A 24,943-nucleotide genomic window follows, 5' to 3' on the forward strand; every position below is an offset into this window, starting at 1 on the left:
TTGGAAGACTAGAGAGCTACACGTCTATTTCACTGTCTTTTCTGGCATCCTTGACCATGTATCCGATCAGCGATAGAAGGACAATGCAAATATCTAACAAAACACATTATCAGTAAATGGGGCATGTCATTCTGGACCACTTTTCAGAGCTAAATACTCACATTCACAGATTATAGATTCTACATATAACCTGAAGAAAATTCCCTTATGTGCCTTCTATTTGAAATTCTGAATGATAACAAGCATGAATTTCTATCTGTTAATATATGAGTTAAATGTTACAATAATTAGGGATGACTGTAAAAGCTGTAATTTCATACACAATTACTAGAAATATTCCGAGAATTGAGAAACAGATGAAGAGTTATTACAAATATTAAAAGAATGAAATGGCTTTAGGAAGAACAGCATATCCTCTTAAGAGCCAACACATGTATGGGACCAGCAGTTAGCGTAATGGCTATGTCACTGGACTCCCATGTAGTCGACTGTGGTTCGAGTCCCGGACCCGGCAGCTTAAACTCACGCCAGGCGTGTGTGCGTGCGTGCCCAAGATCCCAAGAGGAGAATGGAGGAGAAGGGATTGTGGCATGGCCATCCCCACTGAGGGGCGATTTCTTGCTTTCTATCTCTCTGTTTCTCTCTGTCTTTCTGGCAAGCACATGCGCCCTATAGCAAAAACCTCTAAAAAAAACCCAAAAAACAAACAAACAAACAAAAAACAAAACAATAAAATAATGACAATGAATAAAATTAAATAATTATTTTTTAAAATGTATTATCTAAAATATATTTACTAGTTTCACTAATCAAACTTCAAAACAAACTTTATAAATATGCTATATAAAGAAAATTTATAGTTTTGAACCAATGGAGATTTAAAATATAAACAAAAAGCTTTTTTCAAAGAGACTGCCCATCATTTCCCAAAAATTAAGATAAAGGATATTTCATATTTTCTGGTACCTTGGACAGTAAGTACAACTTCCTTTTAGAAAACATGCTACTGGGGCCAGCAAGTGGAGTAGTGGTGAAGGCACTAGACTGCCACATGCCAACCACGGTTAGAGCTCCAGACCTGGAGACCTGCTTTATCACTTTCTCTCTCTTTCTCTGATCAAATTATAATAAATAGATGGAATGAAATAATTAGAAAAACAAGTGATTTAGAAAAAAAAAAAGTGCTACTGTGAAACACTTTCCTGAATTACATTCTGCTGTGCAAAGGTTAATATTATTAAATCTACCAGCTGAATTTGTGCATCAATATCATCACGAAGGGGCAGAACAACCACTGAAGGATCATCCTGCTATTGACAGTGCTGGGAAATTCTTTTTTTTCAGAGGTTTTTGCCTTAGGGCATGTGTGTTCCTTCCAGAGAGAGACAGAGACAGAGAAAGTGAGAGAGAAAATGAGAAATCACCCCCCAGAGGGAATAGCCATACCACAGTCCCTTCTCTTCCATTCTTCTCCCGGGATCTTGGGCACACACACACATGCTCCCCACGTGATCCTTAAGCCACTGGTCTGGGACTTGAACCGTAGTCAGCCATATGGGAGTCCAGTGACATAACCATTAAGCCATCTGCTGGCCCCAGTGCTAGGGAATTCTTATTCCTGTACTGTAATGTCAAGCTTTTAAAAATAGATCACTAAAGTTTAAATAATACAATTAAGGTTTTTTTTTAATTACATTTATTTATTTGTTTGTTTGTTTATTTATTTAGGAGAGGGCATGTGCTCTCACCAGAAAGAGACAGAAAGACAGAAAGTGAGAAATCACACCCCAGGAGGGATGGCCATTCCACAATCCCTTCTGCTCCATTTTCCTCTCGGGATCTTGGGCATGTACACACACATGCCCAGCATGAGTTTAAGCCACTAGGTTCAGGATCTGAACTGCAGTTGGCTACATGGGAGTCTAGCAACACAGCCATTAGGCCAACTGACGGGCCCAACACAATTAAGTTTTTGGTAAAATTTCAGATTTATTTCTATAATGCAGGAGTACATTCTATGATTGTAAAAATCTGCTAAAAATCCATTTTAACACTGGGCTATAGAGCTCTTGGCCAAAATGTGTCCTGGGGGCACCATCAGCTTGACATAGCTTCCTTCCTGATATATTTCAGGTTTCTTATCCTCTTGGCTTTCAACGTTTTCTTTAGTGTTAGAAGCTGAAATACAAATACCCCTATAAAGTGAGACTAAAAAACAAGTTACAGATCCATTAGGCCAATATTCACTCTTTTATGTAAAAAGAAATCATTCGTAAGTCCAACCAAAAGAGTATATAAAAAGAAACCGAACAATATGTCGTTTAAGTTTTCAGGTTTCCCAGATCCCTGACTCTCCTGGTTATAATTAATACTAAATGAAAGGAAATAGTTCAATCGGTCTAGGATCTTGGAGACTGGGCTTTGGCTTAGAGTTCTGCTAAACAGGTCCCCAAATAAAACAAAGGACGCACTTACCGCAAGCTCTTCTGTTCTATCTAGGAACCTGGGAAGAAGCAGAAGGGAGGAGGACATTTTTAATTATTGTGTGGCAGTATAACCTCACCCAAAATATAATGATTGCTTTAGCAGAAACACAATTTAAACTCACTTCCCCTGTACAAGACCAACTCTTCTCTTCTTAAACTTTCTACCACCAACAATCACTTGAAAACACAAGGTGACTCAGGTATTACTGTTCCCCCGTCTTTCCTTTTTTGGCTAGGGAACGTACACTTGCTAGAGACAGAGAGGGAGAAGAGAAAGCACCCCTTGCAGGTATGGGCCACACTCCAACCCCTGCTCTCCCTTTCGAGATTCTGGGCACGCATACACACTCACCCGGCATGTTTCTCAAACCACTAGGTCTAGGACTTGAATCATGCGGTTGGCCATGTGAGATCCCACTGCCTGACCCAGCAGGCCATGGAGCCAGCCCTCCTCGTTCTTTCTAGAAAGGACAAGAAGGCATTGGAGGGCACTAAAACCTTTGTATTGTTAGCAGATCTGATGGAAAGACTCAGAGCCTCCACAGAACCTACTCTCTAGCCTGTAGTAACAGTATTTTGGGGAAAGATTAAAACATTCTTCTCTGGCAACACCATCTTGGAAACAGATTTTCCATAGGGTTCTTTATTGCTCTCATATACGGAGTGCAATGTGTTTTGTCTCTCCCAGAGGCTTAGGTAAGGCTGTGGAACACAGGACTTTGGTCTTCTGACTCCCCCTTACTCTGGACAGACCACCATAACTAACATCATTGCTTTGGCAGGGAAGTAATGCTTGATAAAGCCCTGTGGATTGAGAAGAAAGGCTTAGGAGAGAGAAGGAAACAGTCTCCCTCCATGCATGTATTCTTTTACAAAATCATGGCTAACCAACTGTAACAGGTTTTATTTGTTTGTTTGTTTTTTATTTAAAAGAGATTTTTGCTATAGGGCATGTACGCTCACCAGAGACACAAAAAGGGATGGCCATGCCATAGTCCCTTCTCCTCCATTCTCCTCTTGGGATCTTGGGCACATACATGCATCTAGCAAGAGTTTAAGCCACCGGGTCCAGGACTCAAACCGTGGTAGACTACGAGGGAGTCCAACGGCATAGCCATTACATCTGCTGGTCCTGCTGGCATGATTTTCAAGCTACTAGGAGGTGTTAAGTATATGTACATCTCTGTCTCTCTCTGTCCTTCTGGCGAGTGCACGTTCCTATAGCAAAAACATCTCCCCCACCACCACCAAAAAAAAAAAAAGACACAGGTTCTCCATATGTTGCCCAGGTTGGTTTCAAATTCATGATCTTCCTGCCTCAGCCCCCCTTGACCCTGACTATAGAACCTGTATAGCACCTGTCTTCCCTACCTTAGGCGTTGGAGCGGTTCGTCACTGGGCTGGAGTCACTGGGTAACTGGAGTTACCCAGGATCACATGATAGCCTCAAGAGAGGTTCACATCCCTTCCTCGACACTGAATAAAGGGTATCATAGACATATACTTAAATCCAAAGATGAGAAGTAGTCCTCACTGACTGGAATGAGCTAAGAAAGAAAAACACAGGGGCCAGCAGGTGGCGTAGTGGTTAAGGTGCTGGACTCCCACATGGCCGACAGCGATTTAAGTCCTCAATCTGCAATTTGCTTTCTCATCACACCTCGACCCCCCATCTCTCTCTGGCAAGTGCACATGTCCTACAGCAAATTTAAAAATCATAATAATCAATAAAATTAAATACATAATTTTAAAAACAAAAAATCTAGGGCTGGCCCTGTAGTGGTCAGACCCCACTTGACTGTGGTTTGAATCCTGTCTCCAGTGGCTTAATGTATATGTGCCAGATGTACATGTGTCTGAAGTCCCAAAAGCGTGGAGAAATGAACGGCATATGGTGTGACCATGTTCTATTACAGGGTTCTCGCTCGCTCTCAAGTGCCTTCTGGCAATTGAAAGAGAAGAAAAACAGGATAGAAGACCACCCCCACCCCTTTTCCTCCCAGCAGAGATGTCTACTTATCACCTGTCAGCATTCTACCTAATCTCAGGCCCAATTCAAATCCGAACCACTTCCGTGGGACTTTCCTTAGCTATCCTGACTAAAAATTGTATTTTCTTCTTCTCTTCTTCCACAGTACTTCCCACTGGCATTTCGTGGGACCAAACAATAAAAATACCTTCATCCTAGGTCTTTTATAAGAAAATGCTGAATAAATACTGATGAGCACTACAGACCAGGCATTATACCGAGTGCTAACTCACACATTAACATCTTCACCTTCATAATGACCTACGGGTTAGGTATCATCAGCCCCACTTTACAGATGCTAGGTACCTGGCTCAGTAAACTAAGTGGCAGAGCCAGAAATCAGTCTGTGTGTTTGACTCCAGAGCACGGTTCCTAACTACCCGGCTATACTGTCACATGACCACAGGCTGTGACATATTGTCTGTTATCCTATCATGTTTCAGTATCTTGTCTTCTAAGTGTTTCCAAAAAAAAAAGAACAGTATCTTCTCTTTTTTGTATCCCTAGAGGACTTTAAAAAAATAAAAAGACAGGGTCTCGCTATGTTGCAATTCTCCTTCCCAGCCTCCCAAGACAGGTGTGCACCACACCAGTCTTTCAGAAAAGGTATCTCCAGAGTACTTTGAAAGAGTAAACTTGGGTAAACTTAATAGACCAACCAGTTCCTACCTGAAGAGGTCTAAAAGCAGCTTTTGGTCCCCTATTTCCTTAAGGAAGTGGATGAGATGTCTCAGGGCAACCTGTCGCACCTCCAGCTCTCGGAAGAGGATCTCTGGCGGACAGGAAGGAATTGGGTGGAGAAAGATTTAAGCCGATTACTCAAGCGTGAAATTGGTCTCCTCACTCACACATCCCAGACATTATCTCCTCAAAGCCTAGCAGAAGCTAAGAAGGGTTTAGCCCCATGTCTCAATCCGCCATTAACACAGATGGGGGCGGCTCACAGCCACTGGGTCAGCTTCCCATCAACCCAAAGGGCAGGAACTTAGTATAGACTCTGACTTCTCAAACCAACAAAGTAATTTATCCGTGTAATAAATAGGAGGGCTTTGTATTTAATGGAGTCATCATTCTAAAGGATGTCCTCTGAGATGTGATGTGTGCTCTGAAGTCTCGGGCCACCATGGCTATCTGAAATATACTTGACACTGATGAGTTCTGCTATGAAAGCTACACAACATTCTCCCCTCAAACATGGCGCAGTTTGCTGACTACAGATGTCTCTCAAACTGTGTTCACCTTTGCTCAGTGTCCTCTTCAGGAAGATCAAAACCTACAGGAAAAGAAAACACAGAATGTACAACCTTTCTTTCAAACAAGAAGCCCTCACCTGAGCACCTGATATCTAGGGATGAGGCCAGCAACTCATTAGGAATTTTCACAGGTAGACAACAGATCTCTCCACGGTGTGATGGAGGGAGAAGTGATGAACATCTTGAACTGAACTATCTTGGAAGTCCACGTGCCTCTATGGGCTAAGACCCTGAGACACTGCCTTCTGAAAGAGACTCTCTCATATTTCTCTTCCCTCAGATATTTTTAATTGTTAGAGGGTACTTAGGCTTACCAGAGGAAGAGAGAAGCACCCGCCAACTGTGGTCATGCTGCAATTCTCCTCCCTCCAAATTCTCCATCCTGTCAGGATTCTGGACATACATGCACACCCATCCAGCACATTTTCCAGCCACTGGGGCCTGGATTCAAATTATGACCAACGATGTGGGATCTGGTTCCCCATGCAGAGTGCTTAACCACTACATTATGGAGCTGCCCCCCCTCCTATTATTTTTCATAACACAGTAGCCAACTTTGGTTCCTTGGTTATGATCAAAAGTTCCACACACAATGCATGTCCTATCAGCTGAGCCTTGGAGCAGGGATTACTGAGAATCTAATATCCAAAATGATTACTTGACATTTAGCCCAAAATGCTAAATCTATTTTGACTGAACTTTCAGAAACAAATAAAATCAATAAACAAGAAAAATAAAACACTCTCTACAACTCACCATGGTAATGACATTTCCATCATGCATGCTAACTGCCTCTTCTAGGAGTTGAAGCTTGTCCTGTAAGGAGCGGAATCTTTCTAGTGAGCAGACCTGAAAGAATAATAAAAGAATTAGGGGCTGGCAGGTGGCATAGTGTTTAAGGTGTTAGACTCCCACATGGCCAACTGTGGTTTGAGTCCCAGACCTGGCGGCTTGCCTTCTCACTCTCTCTCTGTCTCTCTCTGGTCAAATTGAATAATAACAGGTAAATAAAATAACTCTTAAAAAACAAAACAAAACAAAACCCAAGGCTCTATTTTAAAAAAAAAAAAGAAAAGAATACATAAGGAAAAAGATAGTCTTCTATGTGCCTTTGTCTCTGAATACTGACGGACAGACAATGAAAGGGAACATCCCCAAGTGAGCCTCTTTACCTTTCACAACGGTACCTAGCACTCTCATGAAACAGCAGGTTCCCACCACACCCTCCCTAATTCAGTCTGATTACCTATCTGAAGCTAATGTCCTGAGGTGTTGACAAAGTCAAGAGAGATCATGGGGGCCAGCAGGTGGCGTGATGGTTAAGGGTAGTGGACTCCCACATGGTCGACTGCAGTTCAAGTCCTGGACCTGGCAGCTTGCTTTCTCATTGTTTCTCTCTCTGCCTCTCATTTTGTCCCCTCTCTGGTCAAATTAAAAAATAAATAAAGTTAAATAAAATAATTATTTTGAAAAAAGAGCGATTGCTTGTTCTTTTATTAATAAAGTATAATTTGGGGCCAGCAGGTGGCGTGATGGTTAAGGGTAGTGGACTCCCACATGGTCGACTGCAGTTCAAGTCCTGGACCTGGCAGCTTGCTTTCTCATTGTTTCTCTCTCTGCCTCTCATTTTGTCCCCTCTCTGGTCAAATTAAAATAAGTAAATAAATAAAGTTAAATAAAACAAATTTTTAATAAATAAATAAATACAAAATTCACTCAATTTGGGGCCAGCAGGTGGTATGGAGGTTAAGCTAGCTGGATCTCATATCGGTTTCTGGCTTAAGTCTTGGACCTGGCAGTTTGGAAATCACACTGGGCATGTGTGTGTGCATGTGTGTTCAGAATCCCAAGAGGAAAATGGAGAAGGAAATGTAGTTTGGCCATAACCCCTGGGGGCTGATTTTTCACTCTCCCCACCCCCTGCTTTTGCCTTTCTCTGGTAAGTGCATGTGACCTATAGCAAAAAACTTAAAAAAAAAATCCATCCAACTTGTTTGGTTCTGTGAGTTTTGACAAGTGCACACATTCATGTAACCACTAACACAATTAAGATATTTGACACTTTGACATTAATGTCTTCCTCCAATCCCCATCCACTGCCAACTGCTCCTCTCTTTTTAGTTACCATGGTTTTGTCTTTTCTAGACTCTCAAAACTAAAATCATAGGGCAGGATAATGGCAAAGCGGTAAAACATGACTCTGTGAGGCTGAGGTACATGGGAAAGTGCCCAGTTTACACTGGAGACCTCTGAGTGTGACGGGCACGAATGTGCTGGCGGTGAACCTCGGTGTCCATAGCGTGATCCTGGTGGGAATCCTGTCTCTGTCTCTAACACTCAAGGAAGAGATAAACTGAAAAAACAAAAACTGGAACAAAAGGCCAGCAGACAAGGCAAAGGCCACGAGTAGCTTACTACTCAGCAGCGGGGAAGGCCATGTGATCAACTACAGGTTTGGATCTCGAGTCAACCTGAAACGTGCCTGAAACAGGTATATACCCAGGATCCTGATAAGCCAGAGGGCTCAAAGAGGGAGACTCTCGGTGTGGCAAGACCCTGTCAATGGTACCTGTCTCTCTTACAAAAAGAAAGAAAAAGGAAGAAAAATAAGTGAATAAAAGTATATAATATATACTTTGCTTTATCTGGCTTCTTTCACTCGAAATCATGTTTCTGAGATAAACCAGGTATATTAGTTGTTTGCCTTCATTTATTTTCCAGTCATTTTCCACTGTATGAACATACCAGCTTACCCATTTATTATACTTGCTGATGGCTAGTAGGGTGGTTTCCACTTTGCGTGCTTTTATGAATGAAGTTACTATGAACATTTGTGTACCAATCTTTATAGGACTATATGTTTAAATTTCTTATATTAGGGACCAGCAGTTGGCATAATGACTATATCGCTGGACTCCCATGTAGTCGAACATGGTTCAAGTCCTGGACCCAGTAGCTTAAACTCATGCCAGGCATGTGTGCGTGCGTGCCCAAGATCCCGAGAGGAAAATGGAGGAGAAGGGACTGCGGTGTGGCCATCCCCCCGGGGGGGTGATTTCTCACTTTCTGTCTCTGTCTTTCTGGTGAGTGCACACACCCTATTGCAAAACCTCTCAAAATAAAAAAAAATTTCGGGACCAGCAGTTGGCATAATGGCTATGTCACTGGACTCCCACGTAGTTGACTGCAGTCCGAGTCCTGGACCCGGTGGCTTAAAGTCACACCAGGCGCGTATGTATACATGTCCGAGATCCTGAGAGGAGAATGGAGGAGAAGGGATTGCGGCGTGGCCATCCCCCATGGAGGGTGATTTCTCGCTTTCTGTCTCTCTGTCTCTCTCTGTCTTTCTGGCAAGCACAAGCGCCCTACAGCAAAAACCTCTCAAAAAAAAAAAAAAAAAGAAAAAGAAAAAAGAAAAGAAATTGCTGTGTCACCTACCCTTTTGATCAGTCTTTCTATTCATTCTAGTTGCTATATAGTGGTGTTTCATGGCTAAATTCACATTTTGTTCATAACTATAATGTTGAAAATCTTTCCAAGTACTCGTATCAGTCATTTATGTATCTTTGGTGAGGTATCTGGTCAAATCTTGTATCAGTTTCTTATTGGACTATTGTTATCAGTGATATATATTCTGGATAAAAGTCCTTTCTAAAGTACACAACTTTCAAGTATTTTTCACAACTTCAGTGGTCTTGCTTTTCCTTTTTCTTTTTTTAAATTTTGCTAGAGAGTGCATAAACTCACTACAGAGACAGAGAGAGAGAGAGAGAGAAAGAGAAGTGAGAAAGCTCCCCCTATGGGGGATAGTCACCTGTTAATCCTTTCTCCATTTCCCCCTCCACTAGTGACTTTGACCACACACACACACACACATGTACCTAGTGCGTTTCTGTGCAGTTGGCCTCGTGGGACCTAGCTGCCTTCACCATTGGGCCAAGTGTTTTCTAATTTTTAACAGTGCTTTCAAAGAACAGACATTTTAAATTTTGATAAAGTTATCAATTTTTCTCTTATAGCTCATGCTTTTTGTATCATAGGTAATAAATCTTTGCTTAATTCAAGCTCACAAATATTTTCACCTACATTTCCTTCTGGGAATTTCAAAGTTTTAGCACTTATTATAACATGTCTATGACCCATTTTGATCCATTAATTATTATGATGTCAATTTTACCAAAATTGATCAACATATTTAATAAAATCCCAATGAAAATCAACAGCTCTGGTGTAAACACTGACAAGCTGATGCTAAAATCTATATGGAAATATAAAGGATCAAGAATAACTAAAACAATTTTGGAAAAGAACACAGTTGAAGGTTGAAAATCTCAACAAAGTTGAAATTATCTGATTTCAAGTTATACTATAAAGCTACAATAATCAAGACTGTGGAATCTGATGTAAGAAAAATAAGACAAATAAATCAATGATCTAAAACAAAAAGTCCAGTAATAGATATATGCATATATGGACAAGGCAACAAACTAATTCCATGGATAAAGAATAAGCTTCCTGGGACCAGCAGTTAGCATAATAGCTATGTCGCTGGACTCCCATGGTTCGCATCCTGAACCCGGTGGCTTAAAACGCTGGGCATGTGTGCATGCGTGCCCAAGATCCCGAGAGGAGAAAGGAGAAGGGATGATTGCAGCGTGGCCATCCCCCCTGGGGGGGTGATTTCTCGCTTTCGGTCTCTCTGGTGAATGCATGCACCCTATAGGGAAAATCTCTCTTAAAAAGAAAAAGAATTATCAAGTCAAAGATACATGGTAATCATATCTTAACTTTGTGTTTTGTATAAAGTAAGTGACACATTAAAGAAACCAGAAACTTTCACTCAAAACTACAGTAAACTGATCCTTAGGAACAACCCACTGTTTTTGAGTTGAGGACACTGGCTTCCAATTGGTCTGTTTTGCATTTTTGCAAAAATTCTGACTTTTTCTGCCTTAGATTGTTCTCTTTTTACTTGTTAATTCTTCTATATCATAGTGAGTTTTTCACCATGTGAAATTTCCCTCCAGGATATACACTGCACATTCTGTTTTCTATACATTAAGAGAGAAATTAACCTGGCTACTGTTCATCCTCAAAGAAGCTGCCCTTTGACTCTTCCTTGATGCTCAGGGCATACATTTGATACACGAGGGAAAATAACAGGGGCTGGCAGGTGGCGTGGTGGTTAAAGGGACTGGACTCCCACATGGCTGACTGCAGTTCAAGTCCTGGACCTGGTAGCTTGCTTTCTCACTTTCTCTCTCTCCCTCTCTCTGATCAAACTGGAAAATAATAATAATAATAAATAAAGTTAAATAATTTTTTTAAATACAAAAAGTTTAACCGTTACCTTGCAACCATATACAAATATCAACTCACAATGGATTATAGATCTAAACATAAGAGAAAGGTTTTTTCTTTTTTTTTTTTCTTTTTGGCGAGAGGGCACATGAGCTCACAGAAGAGAGAGAAAGAGAAAAAAAGTGAGAAAACATCCCACGTAGCGAAGATGGCCATGCCACAATTGCTTCTCCTCAATTTCTTCTTCAGGATTCTGGTCACACACACCCAGCGTATTTCTCAAGCTGCTGGGACTAGCATTCTAACTTACTGACTAGGATTCATACTTATTTGGCCATGTGGGATTCAGTCAGCCACCTTAACTACCATGCAATCAGCTGTCTTTTTTGTTTTCTTAAGGGAGATTTTTGCTATAGGGCATGTGCGCTCACTGAAGAGACAAAGAGATAGACAGAAAGCGAGAAATCACTCCTAAGGAGAGATGGCCACACCACAATCCCCTCTCCTCCATCCTTCCCTTGGGATTTTGGACATGCACACACACGTGCCCAGTATGAGTTTTAAGCTGCTGGGTCTGAGACTCGAACCGCAGTCGACTATGCAGAAGTCCAGCAATGTAACCATAATGCCATCTGCTGGCCCTCAGCTTTTTTTTTTTAATTTTTATAATTCAGGATAAAGTTTGTGTGCGTGTGCATGCATTTGAGTATGAGAAAACATGAGAGAGAGAGAGAAGCCATGCCACAGGTTTGGTCACACCAAAAGCCCCTTTCTCTGGTTCTCTAGCCCACTGGATCTGGAGCACTCATCCTCCCTGTTGAAACAAGCTGCCCAGTTACCCAAAGAATCTCATGAGAATCTCTCCCCAGTGGTCATACCTTGCCCTTCCGGAGGCGTCGCACGGTATCACTGGGGCTCCAGTCATTGCTGTAATCCTGAAATATCAGCAACACATGAAACCCGGGACGTGAAGGGACTAACTCTTCACCAGTCCCTAAGGGGGCAATATTTTGTGAGAGGGAATGAATGAGAAAAAAGGAAGACCTGGATGGTTTTACTTTGAGTTTCTGAAGGAACTAGAGCAGGATCAATATGGGTAAGACGTGATGGATCAAACAGGGATGAACCATTTGACAAAACTAATACTACCATGCCTACTGATTATGCAGATACAGGTTTTAATGTCTAGATGCAATCAAAGTCATAGCAGGGATCCTAATAATCAATGCCTTTGGTCAACAGAAGAAAAGAGAGAGATACTTGAGACATGTTCTTTTTCTGACCTTAGAATATGGTTTCTTAGGGCCAGGCAATGACACAATGGTAACACAACTAGACTTACATGGGAGAGTCCTGGATTTGCATACCCGGACCTTCCTACACGTACTGGGTGGACACGCATGTGCCCATGATCCAGACCAGCTAAGACTGGAGATGGATCACAGCTTGAAGATTCTTTGGGAGTACCTACATCTGTCTATCTCTCTCTCTCTCATGGAAGAAATAAGTGAGTAAGCACTTTAAAAAAAAAATGGGGGGGAGAAAGAACACAGATGGTTTCTTCCTTATCAATCAATTTGTTTTTTCATAGGCTTCATGGAAATATGAGCTCTACCAACCTTCCAGATGATGGCAATAATCACTGCGTTACACAGTACAATTTTCCAAAAGCAGCATAATGGGTAAGGAAACGTATGCTAAGACTGAGTCAGAAAACAGATTTTTGAGTCCAAATTCCACCCTATCTTAGCTGTGAAACTCGGGGCAAATCCTAGTGTTTGAAAATCTAGTATGCATGTATGTATGTATGTAAAGAGAATAAAATAACACTTGCTCAAAGAGTTGGAAAAATCAAGCAAGATAACATATATCAAGGTACTTTATACTGTCTAAAGCATCACATGGGTATAAGATATAACTCACCCTATACTCCCCCTTGGGTCTCCCAAGCTCTGGAGCATAGCTTTTGGCAGGTGTATCCGACAGAGCTAAAAAAGAAGAGGCAGCTTACTCAGAAAAACACCATGAGTCCTGCTTTTGTCAACCCTTTTCTCTACTGCTTCCTTTCACACATTTTTTTTTTAGCTTTATAGTTCAAAAGTAGATCTCAGTTTTCCCCTAGACAGTTTTCCTAGAAATCGCACTATGCCCAGTAGCCATGTGTGTTTTTTACCAGTGATTTTAGCCTCCTTACTCGACCATCATTTCTCTACTATCGATAGTACACTCAGAAAGTTCATCGAGTCATCTAATTCCCATGACCTCCCAGACTGTATTTCAGATCAGTAGCATCTCCTACGGCAATAAGACAAGAGAGTCAAATGCCTACCATCAGAAAGGGACTGGAAACTTCCAGGTCTGTTTCTACCTAAAAGTGAAAAACACAAGAGGTTAAGAGGTCAAGTTCAAGTCAGAGCCATCTAGACTAGCTTAAGGACGGGCTGTCCTTAAGGCTTTTATTCAACTTCAGAAATCTGAGGTGCCATTAAAAAAAAAGGACAGGAAAAACATTTTCTAAATCTGTGGTAAAGTATATAACATAATTTTACTATTTTTACCAGTTTTTAAGTGCATAATTCAATGGAATTGAATGCACTCACACTGTTGTACAATCATCACTATTAGTCATCTCCAGAACTTTTTCATCATCCTGAACTACGACTATAGACATTAATCAATAACTCTCCATTTCCCCTTTCCCCCTGGCCTTTGGTAGCCACCATTCTAGTTTCTATCTCTATAAATATGATTATTTCTAGGTATCTCATGTCAAGGAAATCATAAAATATTTATCCTTTTTCTATCTTATTTTACTTAGCATAGCATCAAGCTTCATCCACACGGTAGCATGTGTTGGAATTTCCTTCTGTTTTAAGGCTGACGAATATTCCGCTGCATGTATATGGCACAGGTGATTTTTCCATTCTTCCTCTAATGGATACCTGGGTCATTTCCATCTTTCGGCTATTATGACTAATGCCGCTATGAATATAGTGTACAGATAACTGTTCAAGTCCCTGCTATGCATTATTTTTGACATGAACTTAGAAGTAAGATTGCTGGATCATAGGGTCATTCCATGTTTAATCTTCTTTAGGAATTGCCATACTACCTTCCACTGCAGCAGCACATTTCACACTCCCACCAGCAATGCACAAGTAGGGAGAAATTCTGATCTAGGCTATCTCCTTCAGTACCTACCAGGGAGTTAATGTCAATTTTATCATGCTCTAGAAATCCAGTCCAAACCCTCTGAATTTCTCTCACTTCTCCCTCTCCTAATACCCAGCTGTCAGCCCTAGGAATAATTCCTTATCCCTCAACAATCTTTTCCTTAGAGAATAAATGAAAATGATAGCTTGAGCATTTTTCTGAAAAAAGGAAACGAGGGCTTCCCCCTGTCCCTTTAACCATCACTCTTTACCTCTAAAAAAGCTGCTGAGGGAGTAGGTAGAAGCAGGTTTGGGTAGTTGTGCGTAGGAGGAGAAGCTGTTTCGGCTCTTCAGCTGTTCACGCCCCTCATGGTTTGACCCACTACTACCAGCAGTCTCTTTGATGGACCATGAGATACCTGTGAGAGAGTAAGAACTAAATCAGTAATTCTCATCCAAAAAAAACCAATAAATCCCTGCCATCCAATATCCAAGAAACCCTAAAAGCCTTCACCAGAGACTCTGGTCCCTTGGCCACGATAGGGCAGAGAGGGAAGACAGAATCAAATAGACAAATCAACAACAAAACAAATGGACAAAGGACATAAACATTGGGTGATCAGAAAAGTCATGATGTATTTTGTTTTTATTTTTCTAGGCAAAACTGTGTCATGACCTTTCCGACAAGCCAACAGATGGATCACAAAAAAAGGAAATTCAAATGGTTTATAAACACACAAAGATATTCAAGTTTATGTTTTGTTTTGTTTTGGCTAGAGGGCATGTGTTTTCACCAGAGAGAAAAGGAGAGGGAGAACGAATCCCCTCAACAGAGTACGGGCCTTTCTCTTCCACTTCGCCATCCTGTGGGATGTGGGGCATGCACACACATACCCAGTATGTTTTTCAAGCCTTTAGGGCTGGGATTCGAGTTGCAGTGCTAGGCTGCAGTGCTGGGAGCCACCTGGCTCCACAGATTTGGATCCCAGGTCAACATGAAACATGCTGAGGGCACACGCGACCAAGATTCTGACTGGCTGAAGGAGATCACCACATGAGGAAACCCAAAGGGCCAAAGGGTACCTGTGCGTGTGTGTGTGTATGTGTCTCCCTCCCATTAAATAAATAATATATATTTTTAGGTTTGTTGTCATAAGGTGCATACACTTGCTGGAGAGAGACAGAGACAGAGAACCAGGGAGGATGGTCACACTGCAGTCCCTTTTTCTCCATTCTTGTTTTCAGATTTTGGGCATATACGCACATGTTCCCAGCATGATTTTAAAGCCACTGCAAGCAGGACTCGAACCAATGTAGGAGTCCAACACTTGAACCACCACACCACCTGCTGGACCCAATAACATTTTTTAAAAATCATTTTTAAAAATCATTACAACTTAAAAGAACAATGAGATACTACTGGTCCCCTGTAAGGTGGACCAAGATCCAAAAGCTTGATGGTACTCAGTGCCAGCAAGGCTGTGAGGAAACGGGAACCCTTCTACATCGCTGGTGGAGTACAAATTGGTACAATCTCTGTGTGGGGCAAATTGGCAGTATCAATCCAGTACAGATGCAAATATCCTATGTTAAGTTGTCACACTCCAAGGACTGACTCTTCTTCTGCTCATATATAGCCATAACATAAGATTATTGATAGCATACAGAAAACAAAAGACAGGGGAACCAGCAGTTAGCGTAATGGCTATGTCGCTGGACTCCCACGTAGTCAACCGCGGTTCGTGTCCCGGACCCGGTGGCTTAAAAAACTCACGCCGGGCGCGTGTGCGTGCGTGCCCAAGATCCCGAGAGGAGAATGGAGGAGAAGGGATTGTGGCGTGACCATCCCCCCTGGGGGGTGATTTCTCACTTTCTGTCTCTATGTCTCTCTCTGTCTGTCTGGCGAGCGCACGCGCCCTACAGTGAAAATCTCTCCAAAAAAAAAAAAAAGAAAACAAAAGACAGGAAAACATCTATAGTTCAATATTGAATGGATAAATTAATTACAGTAAATTCATACAACATAGTACTATGCTGCTAAAGAGCGAGAATGAGAAAGCTCCTTACATACTGATAAGGAAAGACCTCCAAGCTATTGATATATTATCACATAAAAAGAACAAGGTATAGGACCAGCAGTTGGCATAATGGCTATGTCGCTGAACTCCCATGTAGTCGACTGCGGCTCAAGACCTGGACCCGGTGGCTTAAACTCATGCTGGGCGCGTGTGCGTGCGTGCCCAAGATCCCGGAAGGAGAACGGAGGAGAAGGGATTGCAGCGTGGCCATCTCCCCTGGAGGGGTGATTTCTCGCTTTCTGTCTCTCTGTCTCTCTCTGTCTTTCTGGCAAACACACGCGCCCTATAGCATAAACCTCTCCAAAACACAAACAAACAAACAAACCTTTTAACTAAAAGTATTTCTTAAAAATGAAATGAACTAGGGCCAGCTGATGGTGTGGTAGTTAAGACAACTAGGTCACACGTGGCCAACCATGTGGTTCAAGTCTTGGAACTGATAGCTTCAAAATCATGTCAACACATGTGTGCACATGCCCAAAACCCCAAGGGGAGAATAGAGGAGAAGGGACTGTGGCAAGATTATCCTTCCTGGGGGGTGGGGGACTTTCTACTTTCTCTCACTCTCTCTCTCTCTTTCTGGTGAGTGCACATGCCTTATAGCAAAACAACAAAAAACCTTGACATAAAATAAATGAACTCTGGGCCAGCCAGTGGTATGGTAGATAAAGTGGCTGGATTCCACATGGCCAACTGCAGTTCAAGTCCCAGACCCAGTGATGTGAAAAACACTAGGCGCATGTCCATGTCTGCCCAAAATCCCAAAAGAAGAATGGAAGAGAAAGGATTATGACATGGCCATTTCCTTTGGGAGTGCTTTCTCATGCTTTCTCTCTCTCTCGCTCGCTTGCTCTTGCTTTCTCTCTCTTGGAAGAGCACCTATCCTCTGAAAAATTAAGAAAAAATCAAATGGACTCTGCAAAGGTGTTAAGGAGTTTTATCTAACAGCTAAGTAGTGAGACTTGGTGGGTAAGGAAGTCAGTCTGTCAATCAGTTAAGAGTATTCAAATCAGTAGGTCCCAAATATGATTACATATTAAAATTGCCTACAGTGTTTTGCATGTGTACCCAAGATCCCAGGAGGAGAATGGAGGAAACAGGAATGCTTTGTGGCCATCCCCCATGGGGGATGATTTCTCGCTTTCCCTCTCTGTCCTTATCTCTCTCTCCATGGCAAGCGCACACGCTCTAAAGCAAAAACCTCTTTTAAAAAAAAAAAATTGAGATCCCCCTTCCCCCTTCTTTTAAGACCTACTAAATCAGAATCTCTAGGGTGAAGACCTAGAATCTGTCATTTTAATAAGCACCCCAAATGAGTCTGAAATAACCAACCAAACCTTAGCTCTACAGCAGCAGACCTAGGCTACCATATTGGAACTACTGCTGTATTTCCCTAAGTATGTTCTCTTGAAGTTAAATTTCCAGATTAACACTCAGTTCAGATTTCAGATCCTCTGAAAACAGTCTAATCTCATTCCTGACTAGTACCGAGCAGATAGGCAGGAGGAGTATTCATTATTGCAAGAACTCTGCACATCAATCCCCTCCTAAGGCCTTCTCTACTTACTCCCAACAGGTTCCCCACTCCAGCTGACTCGCTCCAGATCATCGTCATCATCATCATCCACGAAGTCTCGAAGGCTATTCACTGCCCGCTTGGACTCCTTTAACTGCAGAGAGACAAAAGGCAGGGCACTCAGACCACTTCTCTGCTCTGACATCCAAGAAAGATGAGGAATTGGGCCTTGAAGATGGCCAACACTGGGCTAGCCTGTGGCATGGTGGTTAGGATGACTGGATCTGGGACCAGCAGTTGGCATGATGGCTATGTAGCTGGACACCCATGTAGTTGGCCATGGTTCGAGCCCCAGACCCGGTGGCTTAAACTCACGCCAGGCACGTGTGTGTGCCTGCCCAAGATCTTGAGAAGAGAAATTCTGTCTCTCTGTCTCTCTCTGTCCTTCTGGCAGGCTCACGTGCCCTATAGCAAAAAACCTCTTCAAAAAAAAAAAAAAATGGCTAGATCCCTCATGGCTGACTGTAAGGTTCAAATCCTGGACCAGGGAACTTGAAAAAAATATGCCGACACACAGGTATACATGCCTGAAATCCCAAGAGAAGAATGAAGGAGAAGAGACTGAAGCATGGTCAGCTCCCTGGGGGATGCTTTCTAGCTTTCTCTGTCTCTATCCAGTGAGTGCACAGATCCTTGGGGGAGATGGCCAACACTTTCATCTTCTACAACTGAACGTTTGTCCTACTAGATGTTTGCCAAGAAGCAAAACTGCTTTGTAGCCAACACTGCAGTCCACTGGCAAAAGAGTTAGGAGGAATTAAAATCACTTTTTCTTTCTAATCATATTCTTGGCAATGATTTGCTGTGTAAACTAAGTGAATTTATTCATCTTTCCAGAAATGAGTCTGTATCCCAATTGATAAAGCAGATACACACACACAAAAAAATCTCCCAATTCAGTTCTACTTTTAGAAATAAATTATATCAGGGGACCAGCAGATGACATAATGGTTACATCACTGGACACCCACATAGTCAATTGTGGTTCAAGTCCCAAACCTAGCAGCTTGAAACTCATGCCAGGTGCGTGTGAGTGCATGACCGAAATCCCTAGAGCAGGATGAGGAGAAGGGATTGTAGTATGGTCACCCCCACTGAGGGATGACTGCTCACTTTCTGTCTCTCTGTCTCTGTGTCTCTGGCAAGTGCACACGCTCTATAGCAAAAATCTCAAAAAAAAAAAAAAAAAGATTAAAAAAATATATATATATGGGGCCAGCAGGTGGCATGGTGCTTGGGATGCTGGACTCCCACAAGATCAACCATGGTTCGAGTCCTGTACCTGCGACTTGTTTTCTCTCTCTTTTTGGTGAGCAAATGAGCCCTACAGCAAACTGAAAAATAATTATAATAATAAATAAAATTAAATAAATAAATATTTAAAATAAATAAATGATATCATGTCAGCCAATGGCAGTAGTTACGGTGGCTGGATCTCACTTAGCCAACCATTTAGTTCAAGTCCCAGATCCAATGGCTTGAAAAGCATGCTGGGCACAAGTGTACTCATGTGTAAAATCCTAAGAGGAAGGAGAAATGGAGAAGCATTCACAGTGTGATCAACTCTCATGAAGGAATGATTTCTCATCCCCACCCCTCTGGCAAGTGCACATGCACTTTGATAAATAACCAAAAAAAAAAAAAATATATATATATATATCTGTATGTGTGTGTGTGTGTATGTATATATATGACATTAATAAACTACTTGAGATTGAGGAGGCAGGGGAAACAAGGAATAAATTGTCTTAAGAAGGAAAAGTAAGAAAGCCAGGGACCAGCAGTTGGTGTAATGGCTATGTTGCTGGACTGCCAAGTAGTCGACCACGGTTCAAGTCCTGGACCCAGTGGCTTAAATTCACACCGGGAGTGTGAGTGCATGCCCAAGATCCCGAGAGGAGACTGGAGGAGAAGGGATTGTGGCATGGCCATCCCCCCTGTGGGGGGTGATTTCTCACTTTCTGTCTCTCTGTCTCTCTCTGTCTTTCTGGTGAGCACACGTGTCCTATAGCAAAAACCTCTCAAAAAAAATAAAAGAAAAAGAAAAGTAAGAAAGGCAGAGGGCTGGGTTTTAGAATCTTTTTTTTTTGAGAAATTTTTGCCATAGGGCACATGCACTCGCCAGAGACACAAAGAGATAGAAAGTGAGAAATCATCCCCCAAGTAGGAGTGGCCACACTATAATCCCTTCTCCTTGTCCTCCTCTAGGGATTTCGGTCATACAAGCACACGTACCTGGTATGAGTTTCAAGCCACCAGGTCTGGGACTTAAATCGCAGTTGATTACATGGGAGTCCAGCAATATAACCATTATGTCATCTGCTGGTCCCCTGATATAATTTATTTCTAAAAGAAGAACTGAATTGGGAGATTTTAGTGTGTGTGTGCTTTATCAACTGGGATACAGACTCATTTCTGGAAAGGTGAATAAATTCACTTAGTTTACACAGCAAATCATTGCCAAGAATACAATTAGAAAGAAAAAGTGATTTTGATTTCTCCTAACTCTTTTTCCAGTGGACTGCAGTGTTGGCTACAAAGCAGTTTCACTCACTGGCAAACATCTAGTAGGTTAAACGTAGAGTTGCAGAAGATGAAAGTGTTGGCCGTCTTCCCCCACCCCCCCAGAGGATCTGTGCACTCACTGGATAGAGACGGAGAAACCTAGAAAGCTAGAAAGCATCCCCCAGGGAGCTGACCATGCTTCTGTTTCTTCTTCATTCTCTTCTTGGGATTTCAGGCATGTATGCCCGTGTATTGGCATGTCTTCTATGAGATCTGACCTAAAGCATTACTCGGCTGAATGAAGACGTGGTCAATAGCCAGAGTCCCCAGAGTAGAAGGGGAAGAAACCTTAGACTAGCACTGGGGAGGGTGCAATGTAGCAGTTGTGTGTGGAAACATACCTGTGAGAGCTCATCATCTTCATCATCAAAGGTGAAAGCCTTGAACTTGGAGCTATTCCAATACTCCTCCTCATCACCCTTTGTCCGATTCATCTGGAGTGAGAAGAAGAGATATACACGTCCTTCCCCTGGGTCCCCCACAAAACAACTCCACAAACTTTAGGTTTCTTCACTATTAACTGCTCCCAGAAATCAGGGGTGTGGAAAAGAATGTGTTAAAGCAAATATCAAACCTGCCATATAAAATCAGATCCTTAGGTCTCCAGCTGATCAAATCATACCTCTGAGTCTCTAATTGCCCAGAAGTAGCTCTTCATTCCTAGGGTATCTACTTTATTCAAGACATTGTCTCATTTGTTGTAAGGGACACAAGAAAGAGTAAGACAGCTGCTCTCCTGCTACGCCCAACAACAGGGCTGGGGTATCCAGCATATGTATGTATAAAGGTAATACTACATTGCAGGCAAATGCTATGAAACTCCATCATAAACTCTGCCGAACACATAAAGAGAACTCATGAAAATATGAACAAAATAAGTAATAACCGCATTCCTGTAGTCAATGTACATCTATTAAATACCATCTCTGAGGCCTGTGCTAGGCGCTGGGAATACCACAGTGAATAAAACGTTCAAATATCCTGCTCTTCCATATACTTCTTAAATGCTTGAAAGAATGAAGGCAGAGCAATTAAAGGAAACAATTATCTTGCCTGTATCTTTAACTCCAGATTATTTTATTAACTATTGGCCAAAATTTGGGCAATGAGGCCCAGCTTCTACATGCTAGATTGCAGAGATGAAAGTCATATGTGGACTGTGACTTCAATCCTTGGCCCCATCTGAAAACACTGGGCGTGAGTGTGGCCTGGATCCTGGAGGGCTAGAGGACTGGAAGGGGATCATGGTGGGACTAAGCCCTCTGGAGGGTGCTTCTCTCTTAAGAGCATATGTGTACACACGCTCATGTTATCATGAACAACAAAAAAATGAGGAAATGAAGGTAGACAGCATGTCTAGGAAAATAAGGTATATAAAGAATTACTCAAGCCCTGTAGTGCAGTGGCTAAGCACCATTCACAGGGAGCCAGATTCCACCAGGCCAACTGCAGTTCGAATCCTGCCCCAACAACGTGAAAAATATGCTAAGCATACACATGTGCATGCATTCCCAAAATACAGATGGGATGAAGAAAGGGAGGAAAAAGGACTGCAGTACGACCACACCCCACTGGGGGATGCTTTCTCTCTTCCTTTTCCTAGTGAATGCACATGCCCTCTGGCAACTGGAAAAAAAAAAGTGAGTAAAAAAATCTACAAGTCCCTCATACAACTACTCTAAAATTACATTTCACCCTGAAAATAAAAACAAGATTTGTACAATTATAAGCTAAATGATCAATGCCAACTGGTTTAGCAAGAATTACAGTTTAAGCCAAGAACGAGGTACCAAAACTTCCACAGCACCAAAGATAAAACTCTGACAGCTACATAGCATCAAGTTAATTTTAAAGGATTCATCTGCTTTACCTTCTATTTCAATAGCACCTTTCCCAGAAAAAGCTTGAGAAACATTCATCATAATAGCTCCGCCTAGGATTTCGATGGCTCTTAACATACTCTCCCCCTACCTTCCTGAGTCTGTTTGCAACTCAGGAGACAATGCATGGTGAAAATACCCCACCAGCTGGCCCCACCCCATGCCAACATTACTAATCAATTTCTTATGAACCCAGATGTAGATTAAAAACTCTTCTTCTGTACTTAATTCTAGGGAGTCAAAACTAAATTAAAAAGATGGCAGACAATGACACCATCCCTCGTGGTGATACAAGCATAGGCACTGTGGGACCGGCAAATGGCTGGACTCCCTTATAGTTGACTGCAGTTCAAATTACAGATCTGGCTGCTTAAAACTAATGCTGGGCATGTGTGCATGCATGCCCAAGATCCTGAGAGGACAATGGAAGAGAAGGGATTTATGGTGTGGCCATCTCCCGCTGGGGGATATTTCTCACTTTCTTTCTCCCTGTCTCTGTCTCTCTGGCAATTGCACGTGTGCTATAGCAAAAATATTTCTTAAAAAAAAAAAAGCTAGCATAAGCATTGTAGTCAGGAAGACTTGAGTTCAAATATGAGCAAACTGGGTGAAAGAGTTTACTTCCAAGCCTCCTTGAAGAAAATGATTTCCTACCTCTCAAGGATACTGTGAAGAATAAAGAGAACTCAGGAAACACTTAATGAACTGTCTAGCAGAAAGTAAAGACTGCATGTTTGTCCCTTTTAGTATTGAATACCTTACTGATACCTTTGCGCTGGTTTCTTCATCTGTAAAATGGGCATAATAAATGCATTACCTCATAGGATTGTTATAATACAGGTGGAGTGTTTAGTGCCTGAGCAAAATTAATGCTCACATTAACTTTTATTATTAATAAATTATGGTACTTTAGAAAAAAGCTAGAAAGAAAATATTTTGAAGTAACCCTAAAAATTAAAAAAAATTAATTTAAAACAAAAATTCTGAGAGTGGCCAAAACTATGGATGGTTCAGAACAATGAAGGTATTAGCATACATTTGTGTCTGGCACACGTGCCAGTTCATAAAGCACTTTGTCCGGCCTGCCATACTCCGTTTCCATTTCACTGATGAGGACAAGACACAAAAAGGTCAAGTATCAAAACTACCTTGTTAATTGCTCCTAGGAGTACTCAGAACTACAATCCAGATGTTCTGGCCCTTAGACCATTTCCACTGTCTTGCATGTACCTTCTAGCTACCAATTTTTCGCTCTCGGAAAAACTAAGGCAGATCATTTCCTTCACTATAGTAACTAGTGAAGGTACCTACAGACAGGTATACAGTATGCTTAACAGATCCAATAATTCACCAGGTGGTTTCTGGAATCTTTCTTTAATAATAGATCATTGACACTAATCTGTACTTCTAGCACCAAATGAGAAACAAGATTTACTTGGCAAGAAATGCTGACTCTAAAGCAATCAGGTACCATTTTAAGTGACTGAGAAAGGTTCTTCAACACGATTTTAAATACTTCAGAGACTTGTCCTATTGTCACCTGTTTACTGACAGCGCACAAGTAGGGTGGCAATTCCGAGAGAACAGAACATGACATAGGAAAACAGAAGAATCAGCGATAAACCCACAACCAAGATGCTCCCCGCCTCAGGACACTCCAGAAACCAGCCACTGAGAAGTGAGACTCGGTTTCACTTGTCATCTGCGGAGCTAGGCCCAGATAGGTGAGGCTGGTGAACTGAGACCAGGGAATAGTGTCAGGGCAGGAAGACTTTATGAGCGAACGTCCAGGAGCCCACGGATCTACCGCAGTCGTCGGAGCCCGGTGGCTCCCTGGTGGAGTAAATGCTCGTTCACAACCAACTGTCGAGTTCGGAACCAAATGTCAGGGTTCGGTCGCAGCCCTAACCCCGAGCTTACTCCTGCTTCCAAGGGTCGCCCCGACTAGAAGAGTCAGGCCTGGGTGGACAGGAGGGGTGTAGGAATGCCTCGGAGAAGAGAGGAAAATAACTGGGAGGCGGGGAGATTAGACTCAGCCAGATACTCAGCCCAGGGGGCCTGGGACACCCTCACCTCTTCCACACCGAGCCCTCCCTCTCAGGACAGCGCCAGCCTCCACCGCCGCTGGACCAGCTTTTCTACTCAAGCTGTGCGGCACACAGATGGGGCGGAACAGGATAGTCGCGAGGAAGAACGCTCGCTAAAGAAAAGGGTAGCGAGGCATGCTGGAAGTTGTAGTTTTCTCTGCCTCTGTCGTCAGGCATTGTCCTGGTGTACCACGGGGCTTGTTGACTACAACCCCCAGAAGCCCCAGCGCGGCATGCTAGGTCATTTCCTCTACTTTCTGCGCGACCTTCCGCGGTTATTCAGCAGGTCACCGAACAAGACTACACCTCCCATGATGCTCAGCGGGACCGAGTTAAGGTCCAGGGAAACAATGAGATGTGTTCTTTGTGTTCCTACCGGTGAGGCAAGGTCTTGTGGGGAGTTGGATTTCGGCCCCCTGGGGCTAATCCGAGGAGCTTGCAGGAACCGTAGTACAAGCGGAACCTATAGTCTGGCAAGTTGGGACGGAAGGAGCAGCGAGGTGGGGAGGAGCCGGAAGTTAAGGCGGGGAGGGGGT

At 42.5% G+C, this 24,943-nt stretch overlaps 1 protein-coding gene across 1 annotated transcript in view; it reads right to left on the reverse strand.

Moving 5' to 3' along the window:
• VIPAS39 (VPS33B interacting protein, apical-basolateral polarity regulator, spe-39 homolog) overlaps window positions 1-24,691 on the reverse strand; it is a 42,477-nt gene extending 17,786 nt beyond the window's left edge. The window contains exons 1-11 of the mRNA XM_006157085.3: window positions 24,394-24,691; window positions 20,782-20,874; window positions 17,867-17,969; window positions 14,494-14,640; window positions 13,399-13,437; window positions 12,993-13,057; window positions 11,948-12,004; window positions 6,525-6,617; window positions 5,755-5,788; window positions 5,185-5,287; window positions 2,476-2,503 (exon numbers count right to left, since the gene is read on the reverse strand). Of these exons, the coding sequence (XP_006157147.1) occupies window positions 2,476-2,503; window positions 5,185-5,287; window positions 5,755-5,788; window positions 6,525-6,617; window positions 11,948-12,004; window positions 12,993-13,057; window positions 13,399-13,437; window positions 14,494-14,640; window positions 17,867-17,969; window positions 20,782-20,874 (762 nt within the window). The 5' untranslated portion in view covers window positions 24,394-24,691. The remainder of the gene's footprint in view (window positions 1-2,475; window positions 2,504-5,184; window positions 5,288-5,754; window positions 5,789-6,524; window positions 6,618-11,947; window positions 12,005-12,992; window positions 13,058-13,398; window positions 13,438-14,493; window positions 14,641-17,866; window positions 17,970-20,781; window positions 20,875-24,393) is intronic.
• Between the last annotated feature and the right edge of the window lie 252 nt (window positions 24,692-24,943).

The sequence above is a fragment of the Tupaia chinensis genome, unplaced genomic scaffold, assembly GCF_000334495.1.
Source record: "Tupaia chinensis unplaced genomic scaffold, TupChi_1.0 Scaffold000528_1, whole genome shotgun sequence".
Taxonomy (NCBI): Eukaryota; Metazoa; Chordata; class Mammalia; order Scandentia; family Tupaiidae; genus Tupaia; species Tupaia belangeri.